The 22,040-nt window shown below is 35.4% G+C and overlaps 1 protein-coding gene across 1 annotated transcript in view; it reads left to right on the top strand.

Annotated features, from left to right (window-relative positions):
* Window positions 1–22,040, top strand: part of NOL10 (nucleolar protein 10) — a 122,508-nt gene that overhangs the window by 25,223 nt on the left and 75,245 nt on the right. The window contains exons 7-12 of the mRNA XM_072634228.1: window positions 363–428; window positions 2,023–2,083; window positions 3,445–3,530; window positions 12,838–12,916; window positions 14,255–14,404; window positions 17,245–17,311. Of these exons, the coding sequence (XP_072490329.1) occupies window positions 363–428; window positions 2,023–2,083; window positions 3,445–3,530; window positions 12,838–12,916; window positions 14,255–14,404; window positions 17,245–17,311 (509 nt within the window). The remainder of the gene's footprint in view (window positions 1–362; window positions 429–2,022; window positions 2,084–3,444; window positions 3,531–12,837; window positions 12,917–14,254; window positions 14,405–17,244; window positions 17,312–22,040) is intronic.

The raw sequence follows: 22,040 nt of genomic DNA on the forward strand, positions 1-22,040 counted from the left end.
TAGAATGAAATTCCTGGTTTCTAGTGGGGATTGAACCTATGACTTTAATTGTATTCTGATCGTTTGAGCCAGCCAGATCTACAGTGTGATAAGGTAATAGCGTTGTGCTGGTCTCATTTCTTAAACTCTTTGTGAACTAATTTTGAAGTTAGCATACTAAAGTGCTGCATATATTTTTTTTTAAATCTTTCTCTGTAAGCAAATTCACAGGAAGTGCTAATCTGTAGAATTTAGGATTAATTTTTAACGAAGGGATGTCATGAAGGCATTATGATGGCTAAAGGGCCTACCGTTTTACATTTACTTTTAAAATGATGTGGATTTAATTTATCAAATGACTAACTGTAGCTTTTCTTTCCTAGTTCTGAAGTCTATCGGTTAAATTTAGAACAAGGACGGTACCTGAATCCGCTCCAAACAGATTCTGCGTGAGTTTAAGTAGTACTTGATTTCAACCTGTAGGGGGAGCCAAAAGTTAAACTTCTTAGGTTACAAGTGTTCATAAGGCAAAGGACCTGTGATTCTTAGGTATGGGGACTCCTTATATTAGCACAGATTGCAACCCATCTAGAATTTAGTCTTAGATTTCCTTGATGCTTAGAGAGGTTAAATGACTTGCCCATATTCGTAAAGCAAGTGTTTGTGCTGATAGAGTTAAAGGTGGAATTTGATCCCACTTCTTATGGATTCTGTATGCTATGCTAATTCAAAGGAATATATTCTCATTGAAAGTTTAAAAAAAATGACTTTCTACTTAAAAAGCCCATATAAATTTTCTAAAAATATTTTATTTCTTACAAATTCTAATTTTAAAAGGATTTTAATATAGTCAGAATCAGAAAAGATTTTTTTTCCCTTTTTGCATTATCCACAGTACTTTGGATGGCCCTGATTATTTTGTTGAAGAAATTTTGCATTTGACTTTGTTACCAAATTTGGTTCATAGAGTCAGTCACCCATAGATATGGAGCTGGAAGAAACTTTAGACGTTAGCTAGTTCAGTCTGCTCACATTATAAATGAGCAAACTGAGACTTAAAGACGTGGTGATTTAATTAAAGTCCCATAGAGAGAATGTAACAGAGTCAGGATTTCAATACAGAGCCTGAAATTCTAGATCCAGCATTCTCTATTAGGGGACAAGCATTTTGGAAGGTCTGAATTCTTTTGTTTCTCATGCAAAGGAGAATTTCCCAAATGTGAATATAAATATTCTCTGTTTAAAAACTACTTTGGGAGGATTCTAAATTGAAGAGAGTAAAATAGGGATACAGAACAAGTAAATGATTATTTTTTTTCTGGTAAGAACTTTCAGCCCAGCCTTGACTTGATCATCTATTTGATAGTTCTCTCCTTTTAAAGACATTAATTTCAGAGTGCATTATTTGATTAACAAAAAGTATTATACACTCTGTATATACAATAATTTCAACCAAGGATTAAGCCATTTAATTGTTTTCAGAATAAGATCATAGGACTTTAAACTAAGAAAGAGACCTTAGAGATCATATTTTACAGTGCCTTCATTTTGTAGAGGAGGAAAATGAAATCTAGGGAAGTGAAATAGCTTCTCCAAAGGCTTACTGTTTAAGTAGAGGAGATGAGTTTTGAATATGGTTTTTGTGTCTGTAATTTAACAATCTTTTCCCTGTACCACACTGTCCTTTTCAATAGCTTTAGCTTGAAATTCTCCTCAGTCTCTCACAGCGTCTCATAGAATGTTGAACTCTTCCATGCCATTGACAACTTCATATTTTATTAGGTCTCCATTTACTTAGAGGTAGTATAGAGTAGAAGACAAAGTGCTTTTCTAGGAACGAGAAGACATTGGTCCTTATATTTTTTTGTTCAAAAAAGAAAGACCACTAGCACATCAATGAGCTTTCTTGTGACCCTGCTTTCTCATTTGTAAATAAGCATAGTACATCAAACTGACTTCTTTCCACAGAGCTTTTCATCTTTTAGGGGCTTTGTATGCCCAGAAAATGAGTGTTAATAGTTATTTTTTTCTTTACTATTGTAGAGAGAACAATGTTTGTGACATAAATCCCATGCATGGCTTGTTTGCCACAGGCACAATAGAGGTAAGCATTTCAGTATTATGTTTTTGTTTTAAAAGAAATACAGTATGGCTTTGTAGGGCACTTTTGCAGAAGGTCTGCTAGTGCTGTTGATATCTACCCTTGTTCAGTGTTATGGAACAGGTGAAGTTTCCTTGGTGATACATTTATTATAAGTTCCCACACACGTACATTTACTTAGAGGATGTGTGTGTGTGTACATGCATGTGTATGTACATACATATGTTTTAGATATCAAAGTAAATGAAATATAGGCTAGACAAGACTTCAGTTGCATGCTGGTAATGTATTTTTCTTTCATTAGAAATTTTAAGAACAGCACTGAGAGCATGGAAGCTTTTCTGTCATGAGGAAAGAATAATGTTGGATACTTGGTAGTTCTAGATTCATTCTATGAGAGCAAATATATTCATACAGTGGGTCAGACAAAATTAAAGTGGGTTTTAAAATTCTTTCTCAAAGTCATATATTTTGTAAAAAAGTTTGCAGCCTGCATTTTTCTGTTTGATTTTAAAAATGTTCTTCTCACAATCACCTCATGAGGTAGCTACTGTATTATTCCCATTTTGCAGTTGAGGAAACTAGTATTTAGAGAATTGAAGTGTCTTAGAATCATAGCTTTAGAGCTAGAAAGGAAATAAGAATTCATCGCCTACCCCCAGAGAGAGGGCATGACTTGCCCTGGGTCTTACAGGTGATAAATAGAACAGGTAAGATTTGAGATCAGGGCCTCAGATCTAGGTCTTGGTCTTGAGATCAGAACTTCTTATATCTGCTTTACTGTTCCTAGATGATACTGCTTTGTCAAGTATAGTGCAGTAAATAATTTAATTTTTGTTTTTGTAAATATTCAGAAGACTGGCTTTTAATAGTAAAATACTTGAATTTAGACACCATCAGCAGTCAGTAAGAAGAGCTGTTTTTTTAGTTTACCTTTAACAATGCATATACTTTCTTTATAATTTTGAATTTTTTTCTTTGTAATAAAGCAATCTTTTGTGATCATGAGCAAGTAGTTTGACCTTTCTGAATCTCTGTTTCCTTATCTGCAAGATGGGGAATAATAATTTCATTACCTACTTCACAAGATTGTGAGGAAAACAAGTTTAAAAACTTCAAAATGTTACAGAAAAGTTAGTTGTTAGTACTTCTGGAATGAGAAGCTTCTTTCCTTGTTCCCTTATATGATTTTCTAGGGAAGTTATAACTTCTATCTTCTTAATAATTAGTCTTGACCTTGCTCACTATATATCATAAGGATATTTTCACTTGTTTTGGGGAGGTGTGGTGTTAATGACAATCTCTTAAGTATATTTGATATTGCAAGACAGATTTTCTAATAGGTGATTATTTTTCTTATTTAGGGTAGAGTTGAATGCTGGGACCCTAGAACCCGAAATCGAGTTGGACTGTTAGACTGTGCTTTAAGCAGTGTTACTGCTGATACAGAGTAAGTAAAAGAAATCGAGTTAAATTTTTGAGATAAAGTATAGCCTATGGTTTCACACATGCATATTTGAAGATAAAATAAATAGTACATAGTAAAATCTTTAGAAAATTTCCATGTATAAAGATGGCAGATGTGATAGATTCATATCTTTATTTTTTTCCTTTTAAAAAGAACTTTTATAGCAAAATTGCTGATTTGAGTAAAGGTTAACAAAAAGTCTGAAGTAGAAACTTAAAAGCACTTTGCAGGCCATCCTAACTGGTTGCAAAAGAATTTCTAAAACAATGAAAACAATTCCTAGTCTGCAGCATCTGGAAATTAAAAATGAGTTTCAATATAATAGACTGCCTTAGGAATTAATGGGATCCACATTACTGGGGATCTTCAGTGGAACCTGGATAACCACTTGTCATGAATGATGTTATGGGGATTCATGTTCAGGTATCAACTGGAATAGAATGTCCTCTGTAATAACATTTCATTATGATGAAGTAAGCATTATTATTATTTTTTTAAAAGAAATGCCATCTTGGGCAGCTAGGTGGCACAGGGCATAGAGCATTGGCCCTGGAGTCAGGAACATCTGAGTTCAAATCCAGCCTGAGATACTTCCTGGTGGTGTGACCCTGGGCAAGTCACTTAACCCCAGTTGCCTATAAAAAGAAAAAGAAATGACATCTTCTACTTGGAGTTAGTCCAACTAAGAGTTTTCTATTATTAAACTTTAGGAGACTTGATGTAATGAGGAGGTAAGAATAGTGCCTTATTTACATATCACTTTTTGTGGTATGGCAAAAGGTGTTTCCTTTTGGAACTAAAAATATTAGCCGATGAATGGAGTTTAGTGCATATTTAATTAGCCATATGACTTGAACCATAGAGTTGCAAGTTTGGAAGGGACCTGCTTGATCATGTAGTCCAAATCTTGCCTAAATCATTAGTTTTGTCTCCAAAAGCCTGTAGACTATTCATTATAAGGTCATTTTCTTTAAGAATATTCTTTAAGAATAGTACTTTTTTAGGGAACTGTCCAACTGAAGGTAATTGAGGGTAATTTAGGGGAAGGTGTAAAACAACAGACATCTTTTTAGTTTGTCATCCCCAAAACACAACTGGTATAAGTGAAGTTTGAATCCTTCTTTTTGTCTCATTTGTTTTTGAAACCTTCCAATAAACACAACGTTATGGTACTGGCTTATACACACGCACGCGCGCGCATACGCACGTGGAAATCCTTATATGAATTGATGTGGAGTGAAGTGAGCAGAACCAGAATAGTGTATACCATAACATCAGTATTATAAAAATTAGCAATTTTGAAAACTTTTATAAACTGATAAAAACAAGCAGAATCAGAATCATTGGCTGTTGTACCTCTTAGTGAGGTATAGTTTCTTTCCTTATCTTTCTTAATTAAATCTGTTTTTGCTTTGGGTTTGCCTGAGATCATAATTTCTGCTTTTTTTTTTTTTTTTTTGCTTTGACTGAAGTGTAATAGATTCTGTTCCAGCCCCTTATCTTTATTCTATGTGTATCTTTGTGCTTCACATGTATTTTTTGTAAACAGCATATTGTAAGATTCTGGTTTTTAATCTATTCTGGTATCCACATTCATTTTGTAGATGAATGCATTTCTTTCACATTTACAGTTATGATAACCAACTGCATATTTCCCTCCCACCTATTTTTCCTTCTTTCTATTTTATCTTTCGCCTAGTCCCTCCTCACAAGGGTTTTACTTTTGTTCACTGCCTCCACAATCTGTCCTCCCTTCTCTCCCTCTCCCTCTTCATCCCTTCTCTTATCCCCACCCCTTTTTATTTCTGTATATGCTAAAATAGGTTTCTGTGCCCAGCTGAGTGTATGTGTTATTCCCCTTTGAACTAGTTCTGTTGAGAGTAAGTGTAATCTAAAGGGATTACAGACTGCGCAATACTTTCACTTTAGGTTCAGATCTTAAGCTTCAATGACATGCATTCAAACAAGCTTAACAGGCAACTAAGTTTATTCAACAATACAAACAGTGAAAGTTAGCAAGTGCATACATACAATCTGATAAGTAATTGTTAAGACATAATAGAAAAAGAGAAGAAATACGTCACTGATGAGGCAGAACTTCATCACTTTACAATGACTGGGGAGGCTGAAAGGGGAGGGCACTTGGAAAAGGAGAACTGACGGAAACAGGCATCCCCATTTCTTAAGCAAAGACCTCCAAAGATCCTTCTCAGACCCAGTCCCTTTATACATGCAGTCTCAGGGAAAAATTACTGTAGAATAAAGAACTCGGCCAAAGTTCCAGTTGTCTACTTTGATGTATATGCTGGTCAGGTCCTTGAACACAGAAACCTCCTGTGTTAAAGAGTTTTATGACTCTTAAGAGAAGGTTCTTTTCGCCCTGGCTACATGGTTCATTACTTCTTCCAATGTTTATGTGCTGCTTCCTTTGGCACTCCTTTGGTTACACATATCAACTTTAAGGTACATTCCTTATGTCAGGTCATGTGGTGGTCATACAAGGGTCTGGGGAGAGTCTCCTCAGTTTCCCCCACAGTAAGGTTCACGTGTTGCCCCCACCCCATCTTCCCCCCTTCATTGTAGTAGCTTTTTCACACCTTTTTTACGTGAGATAATTTACCCCAATTTATCTCTTCCTTCCCTTTCCTCCCACTGCACTCTTCTTTCTCACCCCTTAATTTTGTATTTTGGGATATCATCCTATCATAGTCACCTCATACCTGTACTCTCTGTCTGTGTGTACTCCTTTTCATTGCTTTTATAATGATAAAGTTCTTAAAAATTAGAAAAGTCATCTTGCCATGTAGGAATATAAACAGGCTAACCTTATTGAATCTCTTGCGTTTTCTCTTTCTTTGTTTCTTTTTTTACCTTTATAATTCTCTGGAGTCTTGTATTTGAAGATCAGATTTTTTTATTCAGCTCTGGTCTTTTAATTAGGAATTCTTGAAAAGCCCCCTGTTTCATTAAATGTCCATTTTTTCCCCTTGAAAAATTTATACCCAGTTTGCTGGGCAGGTGCTTCGTGGTTATAATCCTAACTTCTAGTATATCATATTCCAGACTCTCTTGTTCTTCAGTATAAAAACTGCTAAATGACTGTGGCTTCACGATATCTGAATTGTTTGTTTCTGGCTGCCTGCATTATGTCTTTGACCTGGGATTTCTTGAATTTGGCTGTGATATTGTTGGGAGTTTTCACTTTGGGATCTCTTTTAGGTGGTAATTGGTGGATTCTTTCAATTTCTGTTTTGCCCTCTAGCTCTAGGATATCAGGGCAGTTTTCCCTGATAATAGCTTGAAATGTGATGTCCATCTTTCTTTTTTTTTTTTTTAAATCATGGCTTTCAGGTAAGTCCAATAGTTCTTAAATAATCTCTCCTGGATCTGTTTTCCAGGTAAGTTGTTTTTCCAATGAAAACATATTTTCTTCATATTTTCATATTTTTTCATATTTTCTTCAATTTTTTTCTTCATTTGATTTTGTTTTATTGCTTCTTGATGTCTCGTGGAATCATTAGCTTCCACTTGCCCAGTTCTAATTTTTAAAGAATTATTTTCTTCAGTGAGCTTTTGTACCTTCTGTTTGGCCAGTTATAGTTTTTAAGAAGTTATTTTCTTTGGTGAGGTTTTGTATTATCTTTCTCGTTTTTGTTTTTGTTTGTTCGGTTTTTTTGTATTTTTTTTTTTTACCAAGCTGTTGACTCTTTTTTTCATTATTCTTTTGCATTACTTGCCTGGCATGCAACCTTCTATTGCTACTTGTTTACCGGACTCCTGTCCCACCCTCATGAGACAGATCTTTCCTGCTTGCCCACTTCTAAATTGGTTCTGAGGCATTTTTAAAGGTTGTTTGGAGGGGAATTTGGGAGGGCTCCAGGAATTTCCTTCCTCACTCTGCCATCTTGGCACTGGACATTTTAAAATGTTTTTTATTATATTTTAAGATCTGGCACTGTTAGATCCCTGTCACTCCCTTTTCATTATTTCTTTTGAGATTTTTGGCTTTCTATTTCTTTTATATGAATTCCATTACTTTTTCTAGTTCCATAAAGTAATCCTTTGATTTAGTTTGGCATTGAATAAGTAAATTTTTTAATATGGTGTTGCCTTTTTTAATGTATTGGTTTATGCTGCCCATGAACAATGAATATTTTTCCATTTATTCAGGTCTATATTTTTGTAAACATTTGTTTAAGCTGCCTTTAAAACTAACTGCATTTAGCAGTAGTCTTTGGGGTTCAGAAACCCCCAGCTTTTGTAATCTAGAAAAAATTTTTTTTTCCTTTACTTTCTTTAATAGAAGTGTTTGACAGCAGATCCATGCCAGACCCTAATTACTGATTACACCCTGCCAAGCCTCAGCCTTAGATCACTTCCACCATTTGTCACCTTCTGTCCTACATATGTGTTGCTGAATGAAGGTAAAGAAAATCATGCCACTGTTCTCACTGGGTGCAGTACAAATGTATGTTACATAACCTCAGGAGGGCCCTTCCTGCTGGTAGATATTCCTGCTGTATTTCACTTATCAATTCATTATCATACTCTCCACCAGGGCTCTTCCAGACTTTTTCATTCCTCCTCAAACTTCCCATGGCTCCTATTTCCCCCACCTTCTCAGCTGAGAACCTTGCCTCATATTTTATAGAACAAGTTGAGAATTTACAACTAGCTCCCTGTTCTCTTTCTCATCTGTCACTCAGGAGCCTCCTGCTATTATCTCCTTTGTCACCCATTTCACATGATGAGGGGACCTTACTGCTTGCCAAAATTAACCCCTTTACCTGTTCACACAACCTTATTCCACCCTATCTCCTCTAACAAATTGCTCCCTCTGTCATCCACACTCTATCACTTATTTTCAGTCTTTCTTTTTGTACTAGCTCGTTCCTCACTGCCTACAAATTTGCCCATGTCTCTGCCATCCTGAAAAGACCCTTACTTGATCTCTCATCGCCACTCTCATCCTAAATCTCTTCTGCCCTTTGCAGCTAAATTCTTCAGAAAGGCTATCTACAATAGATACCACCACTTTCTTCTTAACTCTTCTCATTGTCTTCTTAACCCCTACCTTCCATCCTTGTCGTTGCCCTGTAACTGCTCTCTCCAAAGTTACCGGTGATCTCCTAGTTACCAAATGCAGTGCCCTTTTCTCAAACCTCATTCTCCTTGACCTCTTTGTAGCCTTTGACACTGCTATCATCCTCTCCTTGATATACCTTCTTTCTAGGTTTCTGAGACATCTTCTTTTTCTCTTCCTACCTATCTGACCACTCCTCATTTTCCTTTGCTGGATCCTTATCCAGAGCACTTTCTCTAACCATATGTGTTCCTCAGGGTTCTGTCCTGGACCCTCTTATTTTCTCTCTCTATACAACTTCATTTGGTGATGAAATCAGCTCCTTAATTACCATCTCTATGCTAATGATCTTCACATCAAATTATTTTACTCCAAACTCTCTGCTGACCTCTAATCTTGCATCTCAAACTCTTTTCAGACATTTTTAATTTGATGTCCAGCAAACAGTTTAAACTCAATGCATCCAAACAGAACTCATTATCTTTTCCCCTAACACTCCCCCACTCCACCGCTGCCACTTTCCCCTTCCCTAATTATTGCTGAGGGCAGTACCATCCTTCCAGACCCTTAGTATCCCAATCTGGGAGTTGTCATGAACTCACTGTCATTACTCTTGTCCAATCTGTTTTCACCTTGGCAATATCTTCCTTCTTTCCTCTAACACTGCCACCACTCTAGTTCAGACCCTCATCACCTCATGCCTGGGCTTTTGCAGTAGCCCGTTGATGGGTCTGCCTACCTCAAGTCTCTCCCCACTCAATCCCTCCTTTATTAAGCCACCAAACTGATTTTCCTGAAGGGTAGGGCCAATCATGTCACCCTCCTACTCAATGAACTCCAGTGGCTTCCTATTGCTGTCAGTATCAAATATAAAATACTCTGACATTCAGAACATATCATAACCTAGCCCCCTCCTGTCTTTCCAGTCTTCTCACACCTAACTCTCTGCCATACCCTTTGATTCAGTTCAATGGCATTCTGGCTGTTCCATCTCTCCATGGGAAGCATTTTCTCTGTGCTCCATGCCTAGAGCACTCTCCCTCTTCAGTTCTGTTTTACTGACTTCCCTGGCTTCCTCGAAGTCCCAACTAAAACTTCTATTGAAAGCCTTTCCCAAGCCCTCTTAATTCTAGCGCCTTCCCTCTGTTCGTTTATTTCCTCTTTACCATATGATAGCTTGTTTACATAGTATACATAGGATAAATAGCTTATAAGTATATAGGATATAGCATATTTTTATATATTTGCATATTGTCTTCTCCATTAGATAGGAAACTTTTTGAAAACAGGAACTGTTTTGCCTCTTTGGGGTATCCCAAGTGCTTAGCACAGTGCCTGGTATATAGTAGGCACTTAATAAATGTTTATTGTTTGAATTCAGGTGAGCCTCAGAAGGTACTTTTGAGAGGTCCAGAAAGAAAAAAATTTAAATTAACTACCTTACTTTCTCCTAGTATGCCATTTATGCCACTAAGAATATTTTAAAAATCCGTTTCAGTAGCTCATATTTATAAAAAGTATGTGCATGCCCTCATGAATGATTGTATATCTAGTTTACTTACACTTTGACTTATAAATATTGTATAGTTTTTATACACACACGTACACAATATATAGTATATTGTATAGTTTAAGGTTTTTGTTTTCATCGATGTTGTGCTGCTGTAGCTCTTCGTGGTTTGTTGTTTTTTTTTTTGCCTTTGAACTTATGTCTTAATAAATGAAGCTGAATTAATCTAATTTTGGCATTTTTGTTACTATTTTTTTAAAAAATTGCAATTTCTTTTCTGTCTCATTTTGAATCTTAGAATTATGATACTAGAAGAGATCTGAGATATTATCTGGTTCAAGTTGTGAGGTATTAGGGAAAAAATTCCCAAGCTGAGGTCATAGAACCTGGTTTCAGATCTTTATTTACTCTGCTACTTTATGCCTGTATGTAACCTTGAGTCAAGTCACTTTTTCTCTCTAGATCTAAGTTTCTGGTCTGTAAAATGATATGTCTGGACTATATGATCTCTGAGGACCTTTCTAGCTCTAAATCACATAATATTCTCCTTTTACAGAGAGAGAACTTCCCTATTTATTATTTTACATGTTGGAGCTTAAAAATATTTCTTCTTAATAATTTGGACAGTTCATTTTGTAGCATTTGAATTAAATAACCATTAAAGAGAAGCTGGATTTGGCTGAAGTAAAATATTAAAACGTTCGACTGATTTTCCTAAAGAGCATGTCTAAACATGTACTCCCCTCCCCCCAAAAAAGCCAAAAAACTCTAGGGGCTCCTTGTTGGCTCCAGGATCAAATATAAATTCTTCTGTTTGGCATTTGAAGTTCTTTATAACTTAGCCCCTCTCTACCTTTCTAGTCTTCTTACATTTTATTCCCCACCCCATAGTCTTCCACTAGTGCCTCCTTGTTCCTCAAATAAGACACTCCATCTCTTGCTCCCAATTAAAAATCTTTTCTTCTACTGGAAGCCTTTCCCAACCTCTCTTAATCCTAGTTCATCTTCTAAATATTTCTTGTTTATCCTGTCTTTAGCTTGTTTGTTTGTATATGTTTCTTTACTTGTGTCCCCATTAGATTGTAAGCTCCTTGAGAGCAGGTACTGTCTTTTGCCTCTTTGAATCCCCAACACTTAGTATAGTGCCTGGCACATAATAGGCACTTAATAAATGTTTGTTGATTGATTGACTGGGAATGTACCATTTAGATCTATGCCTCTGAACTCCATGGGAAATGAGGGAGTTCAGAAAGCACTACCTCATCAGTCTTCTGGGATTTAGGATGACGACTTCACTGTTTTTAATAATAAGCTTTATTAAAGCTTTTTTTTTTAACATCATTCATTACTATATATACATCTTTTTTTTTTTTTTTTGTCTTCCCCCGCCCCTTTAACCTTCCTTTATAGAAAGGCAAAATTAAGCAAAACCAAATGATGTAACAGCTATGCCTGACAGAGTTTATTCAGCATCCTTCCACCCCTCTAATCCCTCATCTTTCTACTGATAGTAGTAATGTGTGTTTTACCATTTCTTCTCCTGAAATCAAGATTGGTCATTTAGATCACTCAGAGTTTGATTTTCTTTCAGGGTTCAGTTTTTTTATACTATTACAGTCAACGTGTATATTGTCCTCTTTGTTCTGCTTACTTCACTACGCATCAGTTTATAAAAGTATCTTTGCAGATGACGTTTAGATCTACTTGTTTCACCTTAAACTCCTTTTTGATTTCCAGTCTTGCACTTTTGTCTAAAAGACATCTTGAACTGGGTGTCCTCTAGATATCTAAAACTTAATACGTCCAAAACAGACAGAATTCAATGTTTTCCCTCCCCCAGTACCTCCTAGCTTCCTAAGTTTCCTACTACTGTCACCATCCTTCCAATCTAGTCTTAAAACCTAGGTGTTAACCTTTGACTCTCACACTCTCTTATTCCACGCGTCCAGTCCAGAAATTGTCAAAGTCCTGTTTTGCCTACCCTTATAACATCTCTTGTATACAACTCCTCTTTTGACACTGTAGTTACCCTGGTGCAGGCCCTCATCACCTCATGCCAGGGCTATTGATATAGCCTTTTGGTTGGTCTCCTTTCACTTCTCTCCCCACTCCAGTATATCCTTTACTGAACTGTCAAATTAATCTTCCTAAAGCTGATGTCTGGCCATATCACTCCTCTATTCAGTAAGCTCTGATAGTTCTTTGTTACTTACAGGATTAAATATAAAATCCTTTGGTTTTTAAAACCTTTTATAACCATAGCCCTGTCCTGCTTTTCCAGTCTTCTTATACTTTTCCCTTTCATGTTCTCTTTAATTTAGTTACACTGACCTCTTTGCTCTTCCATGAACAAGACATTTCATCTTTATAGAATAATTAAATTGGAATATGTTATCATGTTGAATCTTGTAATTTGATTTTGCAGTTTCAAAAATGTTAAAATATTCTAGATTTCTTTTTGATAGCTAGTGTAATACATTAGAAAGAATGGTGTTTTATCTTTCATAACGTATATTTGTACTTGTTGCTTAAACTAAAAATCAAAAAGTGATTCCCCTACCCACCCACCCACACATTGATATTGGATTTGTAAGTCTTATAGTGTTGCTTAGAGGTTCTCTTGAGGTGTTAATATGCCAGTTATTTTGGAGGGTTCTTGACCATGGTTTAAATGGAACACACATTATGTCTTTCAGGATAGACAGTTTGCCTACAATCTCAGCCCTGAAATTTAATGGTGCTTTGAACATGGCAGTTGGAACATCTACAGGGCAGGTAAATATGTCACAAATTGAAACTGCAGTTTATCCAGTCTTTGTGCACATGATGTGGAGGATGCCATCTTTTAGGTTGTTCACAAATATGGTTATTTATGTTTCAGGATTCATGAATAGAATTGCTAAAAAATTACTTGAGATCTGGTGGTCGAGAGATCCAACCTAATGAATATATTAACTATTCTCTTAGAACTTTTTCTGTATTAACTTAATCACTAAAAAACTATACTCTTAGTCATTACCTCAGCTCCTACGGAAATCGCTCCACTGTGTTAACATCTGTCGCTGTAGTTTCAGTTTTCCATAGACTTACCTATTTAATAATGATCAGACCCTTGAGGTTAACTTACTCACCTTTCTCATTTTTGTAGATAAAGGTGTGGAGAGAATTTAATGGTTTGTATTTGGTCCCATAGGTAGTAAACAGAAGAGCCAAATTTGAACCACGGTCCTTAGACTGTAAATCTAATGCCTGTCCGCTGTTGCCAAGCTGCTTTCATAAGAAGGAGTAAATATAAGAAACATGCATTTGAATGTTTGTGTTTACAGTCACTTTGAACATAATCTTGATGATGCTATTTAAGGTCCATTTGCCCTTATGATAAATTCCTCCTTCATTTTGGTATCAGGAAAAAGTATGTCTGTCTTGATGAGCTGGGATTTTTTTTTAAAAAAATATGCAATGAATAATGTGAAATCTCTAAAACACAGTATGTATTCCTTTGTACCTTTGCAGCAAGGAAACTCAGCTAAATTCAGTACTCAACCGAAGTAGTTTGACTTATTCTAGTGCCTGACATTATTAATTATTTGGCTCTTTACTCCTTTTTCTTATGTTTTTTCATTTTTCTAGTTTAGGTTTTTTAATTTTGTTAGGGACCTTTCCTTTAGGATACAGATGTTACATAGTTCATTGATTTTTTTTTTTCTTAGCACACATACTTATTTCAGTGAAGCAAATTAGTTCTTTTATTATGTCAAGGGCTTTCTCTTTCAATGTTCAGGTACTTCCCAAATGTAAGAAACTTTTCAATGGAAAGATCAAGTCCAGCATTTATTAGGGAGTACTAATCATTGATGGACAAAGCACAAAAGATGTATTTTTAATCATGCTGGAAAGATTCTCTTTTTGGCTTAATTTATTTGTTAAACATTTTGCTGAATAGAATATTAATAGTAAGATAATTAGGCAAGTGCTAACCTGTTCAGTATCTAAAATATTTTCTTTCAGTTTTTTTGTTGATTTAGTTATTCTAGATTTTTGGGGGAGAGTGGGGCAATATTCTAGTTTTTTATAACACAGGCAACTTTACCTTTTTTTTCCTTTTCCTTGAAGGTTTTGTTGTATGATCTTCGCTCCAACAACCCATTACTGGTTAAGGATCACCAGTATGGTCTAGCTATTAAATCAATCCAGTTCCAGAATTCATTAGACTTAATTTTATCTGCAGACTCTCGAATCATCAAAATGTGGAACAGAGACACAGTAAGTATTATGGTGTTGAATTTTTATTCCTTCATTTGCCTCTTTTGATAGAATTTTGAAAAGATGTTGATTCTTCAGAAATTGTCAGGAGACAATTTAGAAAGCTCTATTAGGAAGTCAACTGCTACACTATGGATAAAGTATTTCTGTAGATAGTGGAGTCATTACTCTTTGCTTTTTACTTGCTATTGAATGTAATTTTTCATTTTCAAAAGTAAACATGAAGTGTAGAAATGTTTAGGTGAGTGAAGAGCCCATGGATTACCCATTAAAGAGACTATTTCTTGAATCCCATAAAGTAGTTTTTAGATCCTCAAGTTCTGTTTCTTTCTTATGAAAGCTAATTGTGTTGGACTTTCTTTCCATGATCATTCTTTTTTTTTCCTTTTTTAAAATAAAGTAATTATTTTTAGTTTTCAGCATTTACTCCCATAACCTTTTGAGTTTTTAATTTTGCACCCCCACTTCTCTCCCCCTTCCCCAAGATGGTGTGCATTCTGATACAAGTTCTACATATACATTCATATTAAACATAGTTTCACATTAGTCATATTGTGAAGGAGAATTAGAACCAATGGGAGGAACTACAAAAAGAAATAAAAGAAAACAACAAAAAGAGTGAATAGTATGCTTGCATCTGCATTCTGACTCAATAGTTCTTTCTCTGGTATGTGGACAGCATTTCCCATCATGTGTCTTTTGGAGTTGTCTTGGATTCCTGCATTGCTGAGAAGAGCCACGTGTGAAAGTTAGCCATCGCACTGTGACTATTACTGTATATAATATTTTCCTGGTTCTGCTCACTTCACTTAGCATCAGTTCATATAAATCTTTCCAGGTTTTTCTGAAGTCTGCCTGCTCACCATTTCTTATTGCACAATAGTATTTCACATGGTATATTTTATATACCACGACTTGTTCAGCCATTCCCCAATTTATGGGCATCTCCTCAATTTCCAGTACTTGACTGCCACAAAAGGACTGCTATAAATATTTTTGTACATGTGGGTCCATTTCCCATTTTTATGATCTCTTTGGGATACAGACCTAGAAGTGGTATTTCTGGGTCAAAGGGTACACACAGTTTTATAGTCGTTTAGGCATAGTTCTAAATTGCTCTCCAGACTGGTTGTATCAGTTTACAACTCCACCAACAATGCATTACTGTTCCAGTTCTCCCACATTTCCAACATTTACGTTATTATCCTTTTAAACTCTATATTCTCATTTTCTCTCATAAATTTGAGAAAAATCATTAAATTGATAAAAAGTAATTTTTTTTCTTTTTCTCCAGTTTCTATTTCCATTTCTTTTCTAGGAAGAGGTGCTTTGTGGGAGGACAGAAGGAGTCTATTGGTTTTTTAAATGGAGTAAAAAATTATGGAAGCTACTTAGGAGACTTGTCTGAAGTGAATTAGTTCTAAATTCAGAAGCTTTTATTCAAAAGAACTTTGGGCATTATTTCTTATTTTTGTACTCTCTCCATGTAGTTAAGAAAATACTGCTTTTGCTCTGCTGGCTAGCTTAGTTCCTCTGCTCCACTTTCATGACAGGGCTGTATGATAAGGGAAGAAATATATCATTCAACTTGTTCTTCCTTTATTATCTCCTATATCATCTTCCTATTATTATTGTCATTATTTTTCCTTTACAACCTACTTTTAATGGGTTCTGTGTGCCTGGTGATATTGTCATCATTCTCCCATTCACCAAGGCTCAAGATACTTCTCATCTTCCAAGGCTTTGTTCAAGTACCTCATCTTTTGGGAAGCTTTCTTTTATTTCTCCCCCAACTCCTCCCTCCCAAATAGTGCTGAGAAGTAAATCTCTTCTCTTTGTAGTCAGTTTTTTGTAGCAGTTTGTGTCTCTTCCATGTTACTTTTTGTGTTTGACTTTATTATGAATTGTTTGTTGATGTCTTACTTCGCTTACCAAGTTGTAAACTTCTTGATAGCAAAGACTATTCTTCACTTTGTATTCTCAGTGGCTACTGCAGTTCCTTGCACATAGTAGGTCTTAATAATTTATATTTTCTTGAATTTCTACCTGTGAAAGCACTTGGCTTCTAGTTCTACAACTTCTTCCTTCGACTCTTCTACCTTGCCCCACCCTGCTCCCTCTCTTACTATAGAAAATGGTTACATCCCAGAGTTTTCCTTTAACTTTAAGTGACAAATATAAAAGCTGGAAGAAGCTTCAAAACTTGGGGCATTTATAACTAAATATTTCTTCTGGACCAACACATAAACTATATACAAGCAATTTAACTTTTCTGTCTTCCTTTGTTGATCCCTCTCTTTACCTTTCCCCATGACTCTTTCTTTAATAGTTCCTTTATGACTTGTTTGATTTCGTTTTATGAGATTGGATCATGTAAGATCTCAAATTCACATTTTGTTAATTTGTATATTATTTGATTTTTGCAGATAATTTTTTAAAATCCTCTCTTGCTAGTATATAATTGTGTGTGTGTGTGTATATATATATATATATATATATATATATATATATATATATATATATATATATATATATATATATATATAGTAAGTTCAGATAATTTTTTTTAAATGATCTCTTAATTTTTGCCTTGTTTGTTTTTATTTTTGGTAATTTGATTTTTCTCCTTTTTGAACTGGTTAATGAACACATTTAATTATCAGACATTTATTAAGTACCAGTTAATTAAAATAATATATGTTTTGTAAATAATGCATATTTTCTGTTTTAAAAAAATGCTGTTGTATAGCATCACTTCGAATTCATTTACCTAGGATATGTTGTTTGTTAAAATAAATTTTAATTTCTTTCAATAGTTCATTTTCCTGTTTCTTTTACAGGGGAAAATATTTACTTCCTTGGAACCTGAACATGATATTAATGATGTCTGTCTTTATCCAGATTCAGGTAATGTGTTAAATGTTCATTCCATCATATGTGTTGGGCATCAAGTTTATCTAGTTTCATTGGGTAGACGGGATTTGTCTGGGTCAAAATGATATTTGTGTGATACATTGCTGAGAAAAAACCAAGAGTAGCAAGTAGTGGAGATAATTGAAAAAAGAGTATTCTTACCTCTGACTCATTTATCATGGCTGCTAGCGGTAAGTTATTATAGGATGTTGGTAGATATCCATGTTATGGTGAAGTGGAACTTTTAAGGTACCAGGGGTGACTTTATGTGATTATAACATGATGCTGAATATAGAAGAACACTGAATTTTAAAGCCATTTGTATTCATTGAGGAACTCCTTGCTAATACTGAAGAAAAAGCTCTTCATTCTGTACAGTTGGGACCTCCTAATATCCACAAGTACCCAAACAGGAAATATTGCTTTCCTATTTCTCATGAATTAGCCTTTGAGGTTTAAGAATTTGGGAATGACCCAATGGGTCATAGCTCTACCAGCCCCTAACTTTTTGTGAAATGTCCAGATCAGTTCAGTAGACATATGGTAGAGGACCAAAGATGAACTTTATGGAGTGCTCATAGTAGGCAAGGAGAATATTCTAAGTATTGGTGTACTGGCATTTCAACCCAGGTTATTTCTTTTTTATTTTATTTTATTTTATTTATTTTCAGTGTTCCACACTTACTACCATATAACTTAGATTTTTTTTTTCCCTCCCTCCCCCTCCACATCCCTCCTCCCTCTCCAAGATGGCATACAATTTTATATGGGTTCTACACATACATTCCTATTAAATACATTTTCACCAGAGTCATGTTGCATAGAAGAATTAAAATGAGTGGGACAAACCATATAACAAACCAAAACGTAATACAAAAGAAAATGATCTGCTGCACTTTGTGATTGAATTCCGTAGTTCTTTCTCTGGATGTGGAAGGCATTTTGCCTTAAAAGACCATTGGGAACTTTTTAAGTGCTTGCATTGCAGTGAAGTTCTAAGTCTACCAGAAAAAATCTTCGCACACTGAGCTTCTTGCTATATACAAAGTTCTCCTGGTTCTGCTCCTTTCACTCAGCATCAGATCATGTCTTTCCAGGCCTCTCTGAAGTCTTCCTGTTCATCATTTCTTATGGCACAATAGTACCCCATCACATTCATATACCACAAATTTTTCAGCCATTGCCCAATTGATGGGCATCCCCTTGATTTCCAGTTTTTGGCCACCACAAAGAGTGCTGCTATAAATATTTTTGTACATATAGGAACCTTCCCCATTTTTATTATCTCTTGGGGATATAGTCCTAGAAGTTGTATTGCTGGGTAACCCAGGTATTTCTTAAGACCTTCTGATTTTAATTTAAATCATTGTATAAGTGTATCAGAATTTTGCAATTGCAACATTTATGTTGATTTTAATTTTTTTTTTAAAGTTAACTTTGATGGAAATGATGAGCATTTTTTTAAAAGACATACTTCTTTGCAAAGCACATTCTTTCCTTTATGATATGAATATAGTATGGTTTTTACATAAGTTTTCAAAAGTTGATTACAAAAAAAAAGAAAAAGACTGATAATGGCCAAGGAATTTATTTTGTAAGATCTGTAAATATACTAGGAAAGGGCCTTTTAACAACTGTTTTGAGCTTCATTTGTTTATTTTTGGTTGTCTTTACTTCAGTACAATCACATTCCCCGCTTACCTCTTTGTTTACAATTCTTAATCATTATGTGCTCAATTTTTTTTGTGAAGCAAATATATTCTTTACTCCTTCACCATTTCTCTGTCCCAGAGTCCTGCACTGTTCATAGATTCATTCCTCAAGTATGTAAATGCCTCCAAGGTGGAGAGAACTGCCTTAGGCATTACAGGAAATATAAAGTTTAGATAAAACACAGTCTTGAACCTCCTGAAGCTTATAGTTCAATTTAGTGAACTTTTATTAAGGGTACTAGACAATGAGGATACAAAGCCAAAATGAAACGATTCCAGCCTTCAAGAAGCTTATATTCTACTGGAGGTTTGGATAAATAAATGAATAAATAAATTCTTGATAATTTTAGGAAGAAGAGAAAACTTATAACTAGGAAGATTATTAATCTTCCTAGTTATAAGATGAAGATATCTTCCATAGAATATGGCACATAAGCTTAGCCTTGAAGGAAGTTAGAGATTCTGAGGACTGAGGTAAGAAAGGAGTCCATTATAGGCATGGAGGATAGTCTGTGAAAGGCACAAAGTTGGAATTTGGCATGGATAGTGGAATTTAGGAGCAACTTAACTGGTATGCTTAGCACATGAAGGGAAGTTAAGTAATATAGGTAGATTTGGAGAAGTAGGCATGCAGATGCTTTTGTATTTTATCCTAGAGGCTGTAGGAAGCCATTGGTGTGGTCAGGCTTCTGTGGTAGGAAGATTATATTGACAGCTAAGTGTAGAGGATGAATTGAAGAAAGGAAAAACTAGAGGCTGAGAGTCTAGTTTTAATAGTCTTAAGTGAGACAAGATGAGGTCTTGAGCTAGAGTGATGGTCATATCAATGAAAAGACTAGGATGAATGGGAGGTATTAAGGAAGTAGAAGTGACAAGATTGACCACCTAAGTGGATCTGAGGTTGGTAGAGTGACAGTGAATAGTTGGACTCTGAGGGTGAGATCTTTGGTGAGTAGAAGGCTATTAATACCTTCAATCGAAATAGGACAGTTTGGAGAGATGTCAGTTTTGAGGGAAGAAAATAAACTTTCTTTGGGAATACTCCGATAGAGATATCTGGCTCTGGAGAAATATAAGTCCTGGATAGGAGGAGGTGAACAACTGTGCCAAAGTTATCAAAGATGTAGAGAAGGATGTGGATTGAGAAGATGCTATTAAACTAAGCAATTAAGAAGGTAACTTTGGAGAAAACAGCTTCAGTCAAGAGGTTTGCTAAATGGAAACCAGATTTTATACTGTTGACAAGTGAATGAGAACAGAAATAGATTGAAATACAAATTTCTTTTTCTAGAAGTTTGGTGGTATAATAGAGGAGAGACAGAGAGCAATAGCTCGAGGGATAAGAGATGACCAAGACCTAGTCACATTTGTGGACAGCAGGAGAGGAGAGATTGAAAGTAGATAAAGAGAGGCTGAAAATTTGGGAAGTTGAATAAAATATCAAAGGGACAGTTTTCCAAAGGAGATAGGGATATGATTAAGGATAAAAATGGCAGGGTGGAGTTGGCATTTGTACATAGATGGGACCTCTTCAGAACCCAGAGCAAAAGAGATTATAGGATGTTGTAGAGAGATTTTGAAGTATAGAATGGGGGCAAAAGATAAGGTTCAAGATGGAGAGCCTCCATTTTCTTAGTAAAGTAAGAGTCATTGTCTTCTTCATAGATTTGTGAATCAGGTAATGCACATGTTATTAATTCATTTTATAGATGGATGATCTGAGGTTCAATACGGTGAAGTAACTTGGCCAAGGTTAAATGCTTATTAAGCAGCAGACCTGGAACTTAAGCCCAGTTCTTCTAACTCCCAAGTCCAGCACTCTCTGTCAACAGTATCATGGTGATACCTCAGAAATATTTTCCTACAAACTTAATTTTTTTGGTGATATCTTTTTTTATACTTCTGAAAATTAATTTGGGTTTATAAACCTTTTTAAAAAGTGAAACTTTTTACCTCTCCCCTCCTTCCCCCACCTTCCCCTTGAAGGGGACTTTCAGTCATCCACATATCACCTATTAATGTAATGTAACTTAGTTAAATCAAACTTCTTCCCTCACTTTTACCTTTTCAGGAACTGAATAGCATGGAGAACTTTATGAGGGTAGGTCAGGAATTATTTTGATAATTATTTTGGGGGAAATGATTATTTGGGGGATATGTCTCCCAGTATCTAAAGGATTGTCATGTGGTGGAGGGATTAGGTTTATTTTGCATAGCTTCAGAGGGAAAAAACAGGGATAGACAAAGTAGAAATTTTAGGGAGGCAGATTTTAGCTCAATAAAAGAGCTTCTTTACAGTTAGCCCTTTCTGAAAATAGAATAGCTTAAAGTAGTGAGTTCCCTGTAATCATTGAGGATATTGTGGAGGAATTTCTGATTCTTTCTGTTAGGTAGCTGGTTGGAATATATGAGTTTTAAGGTCCTTTCTCACCTTTGTAATTATAGGCCAAGAAAGAATTAATTAGGATTGATTAAAGTGGCCTCCTTAGAGCTTCATGGGAGAACTGTGAAGCTAGAAAAGCTGGAGGCAGATGCAAAATGACAAGGGCAAGAGGGCCAATGTCAAAATTTTTGTCTAGGATTAGTTGTATACTTTCGGAATAAGGAGCATGAATATCTTCACCCTCTTCTGCCATTCTTTAGACCCACAACTCAAGCTAGTACTGTTATTCTTATATTCATTCATATACCTTATGGGATTAATAGGCTTTAGTGGGCTAACCTGGAGACTTAAGCGCCACTTACTACATTATTTCTATGGAAAAATTCATTATGAGTTCCAAATAACATTTGGAACATAGTATGCCTGCAATTTAGGGACTGTATGTTTTAGTCTTAAATTGCTTGTCTTCTTTAAGATCCATTTAATAAGCTAAATACATTGGTGAATATTGACATGGTTTCTAAGCATGGTATTAAATAAGGTAAAAGCAAACAGGAGAGACTTCCCACCCTTTTTCTCCCTCTGGCGATGGTATTTACTTGTAGACTGTCTACCAGTAAATTGTATG

Source organism: Notamacropus eugenii, chromosome 1 (genome assembly GCF_028372415.1).
Source record: "Notamacropus eugenii isolate mMacEug1 chromosome 1, mMacEug1.pri_v2, whole genome shotgun sequence".
NCBI classification, from domain to species: Eukaryota; Metazoa; Chordata; class Mammalia; order Diprotodontia; family Macropodidae; genus Notamacropus; species Notamacropus eugenii.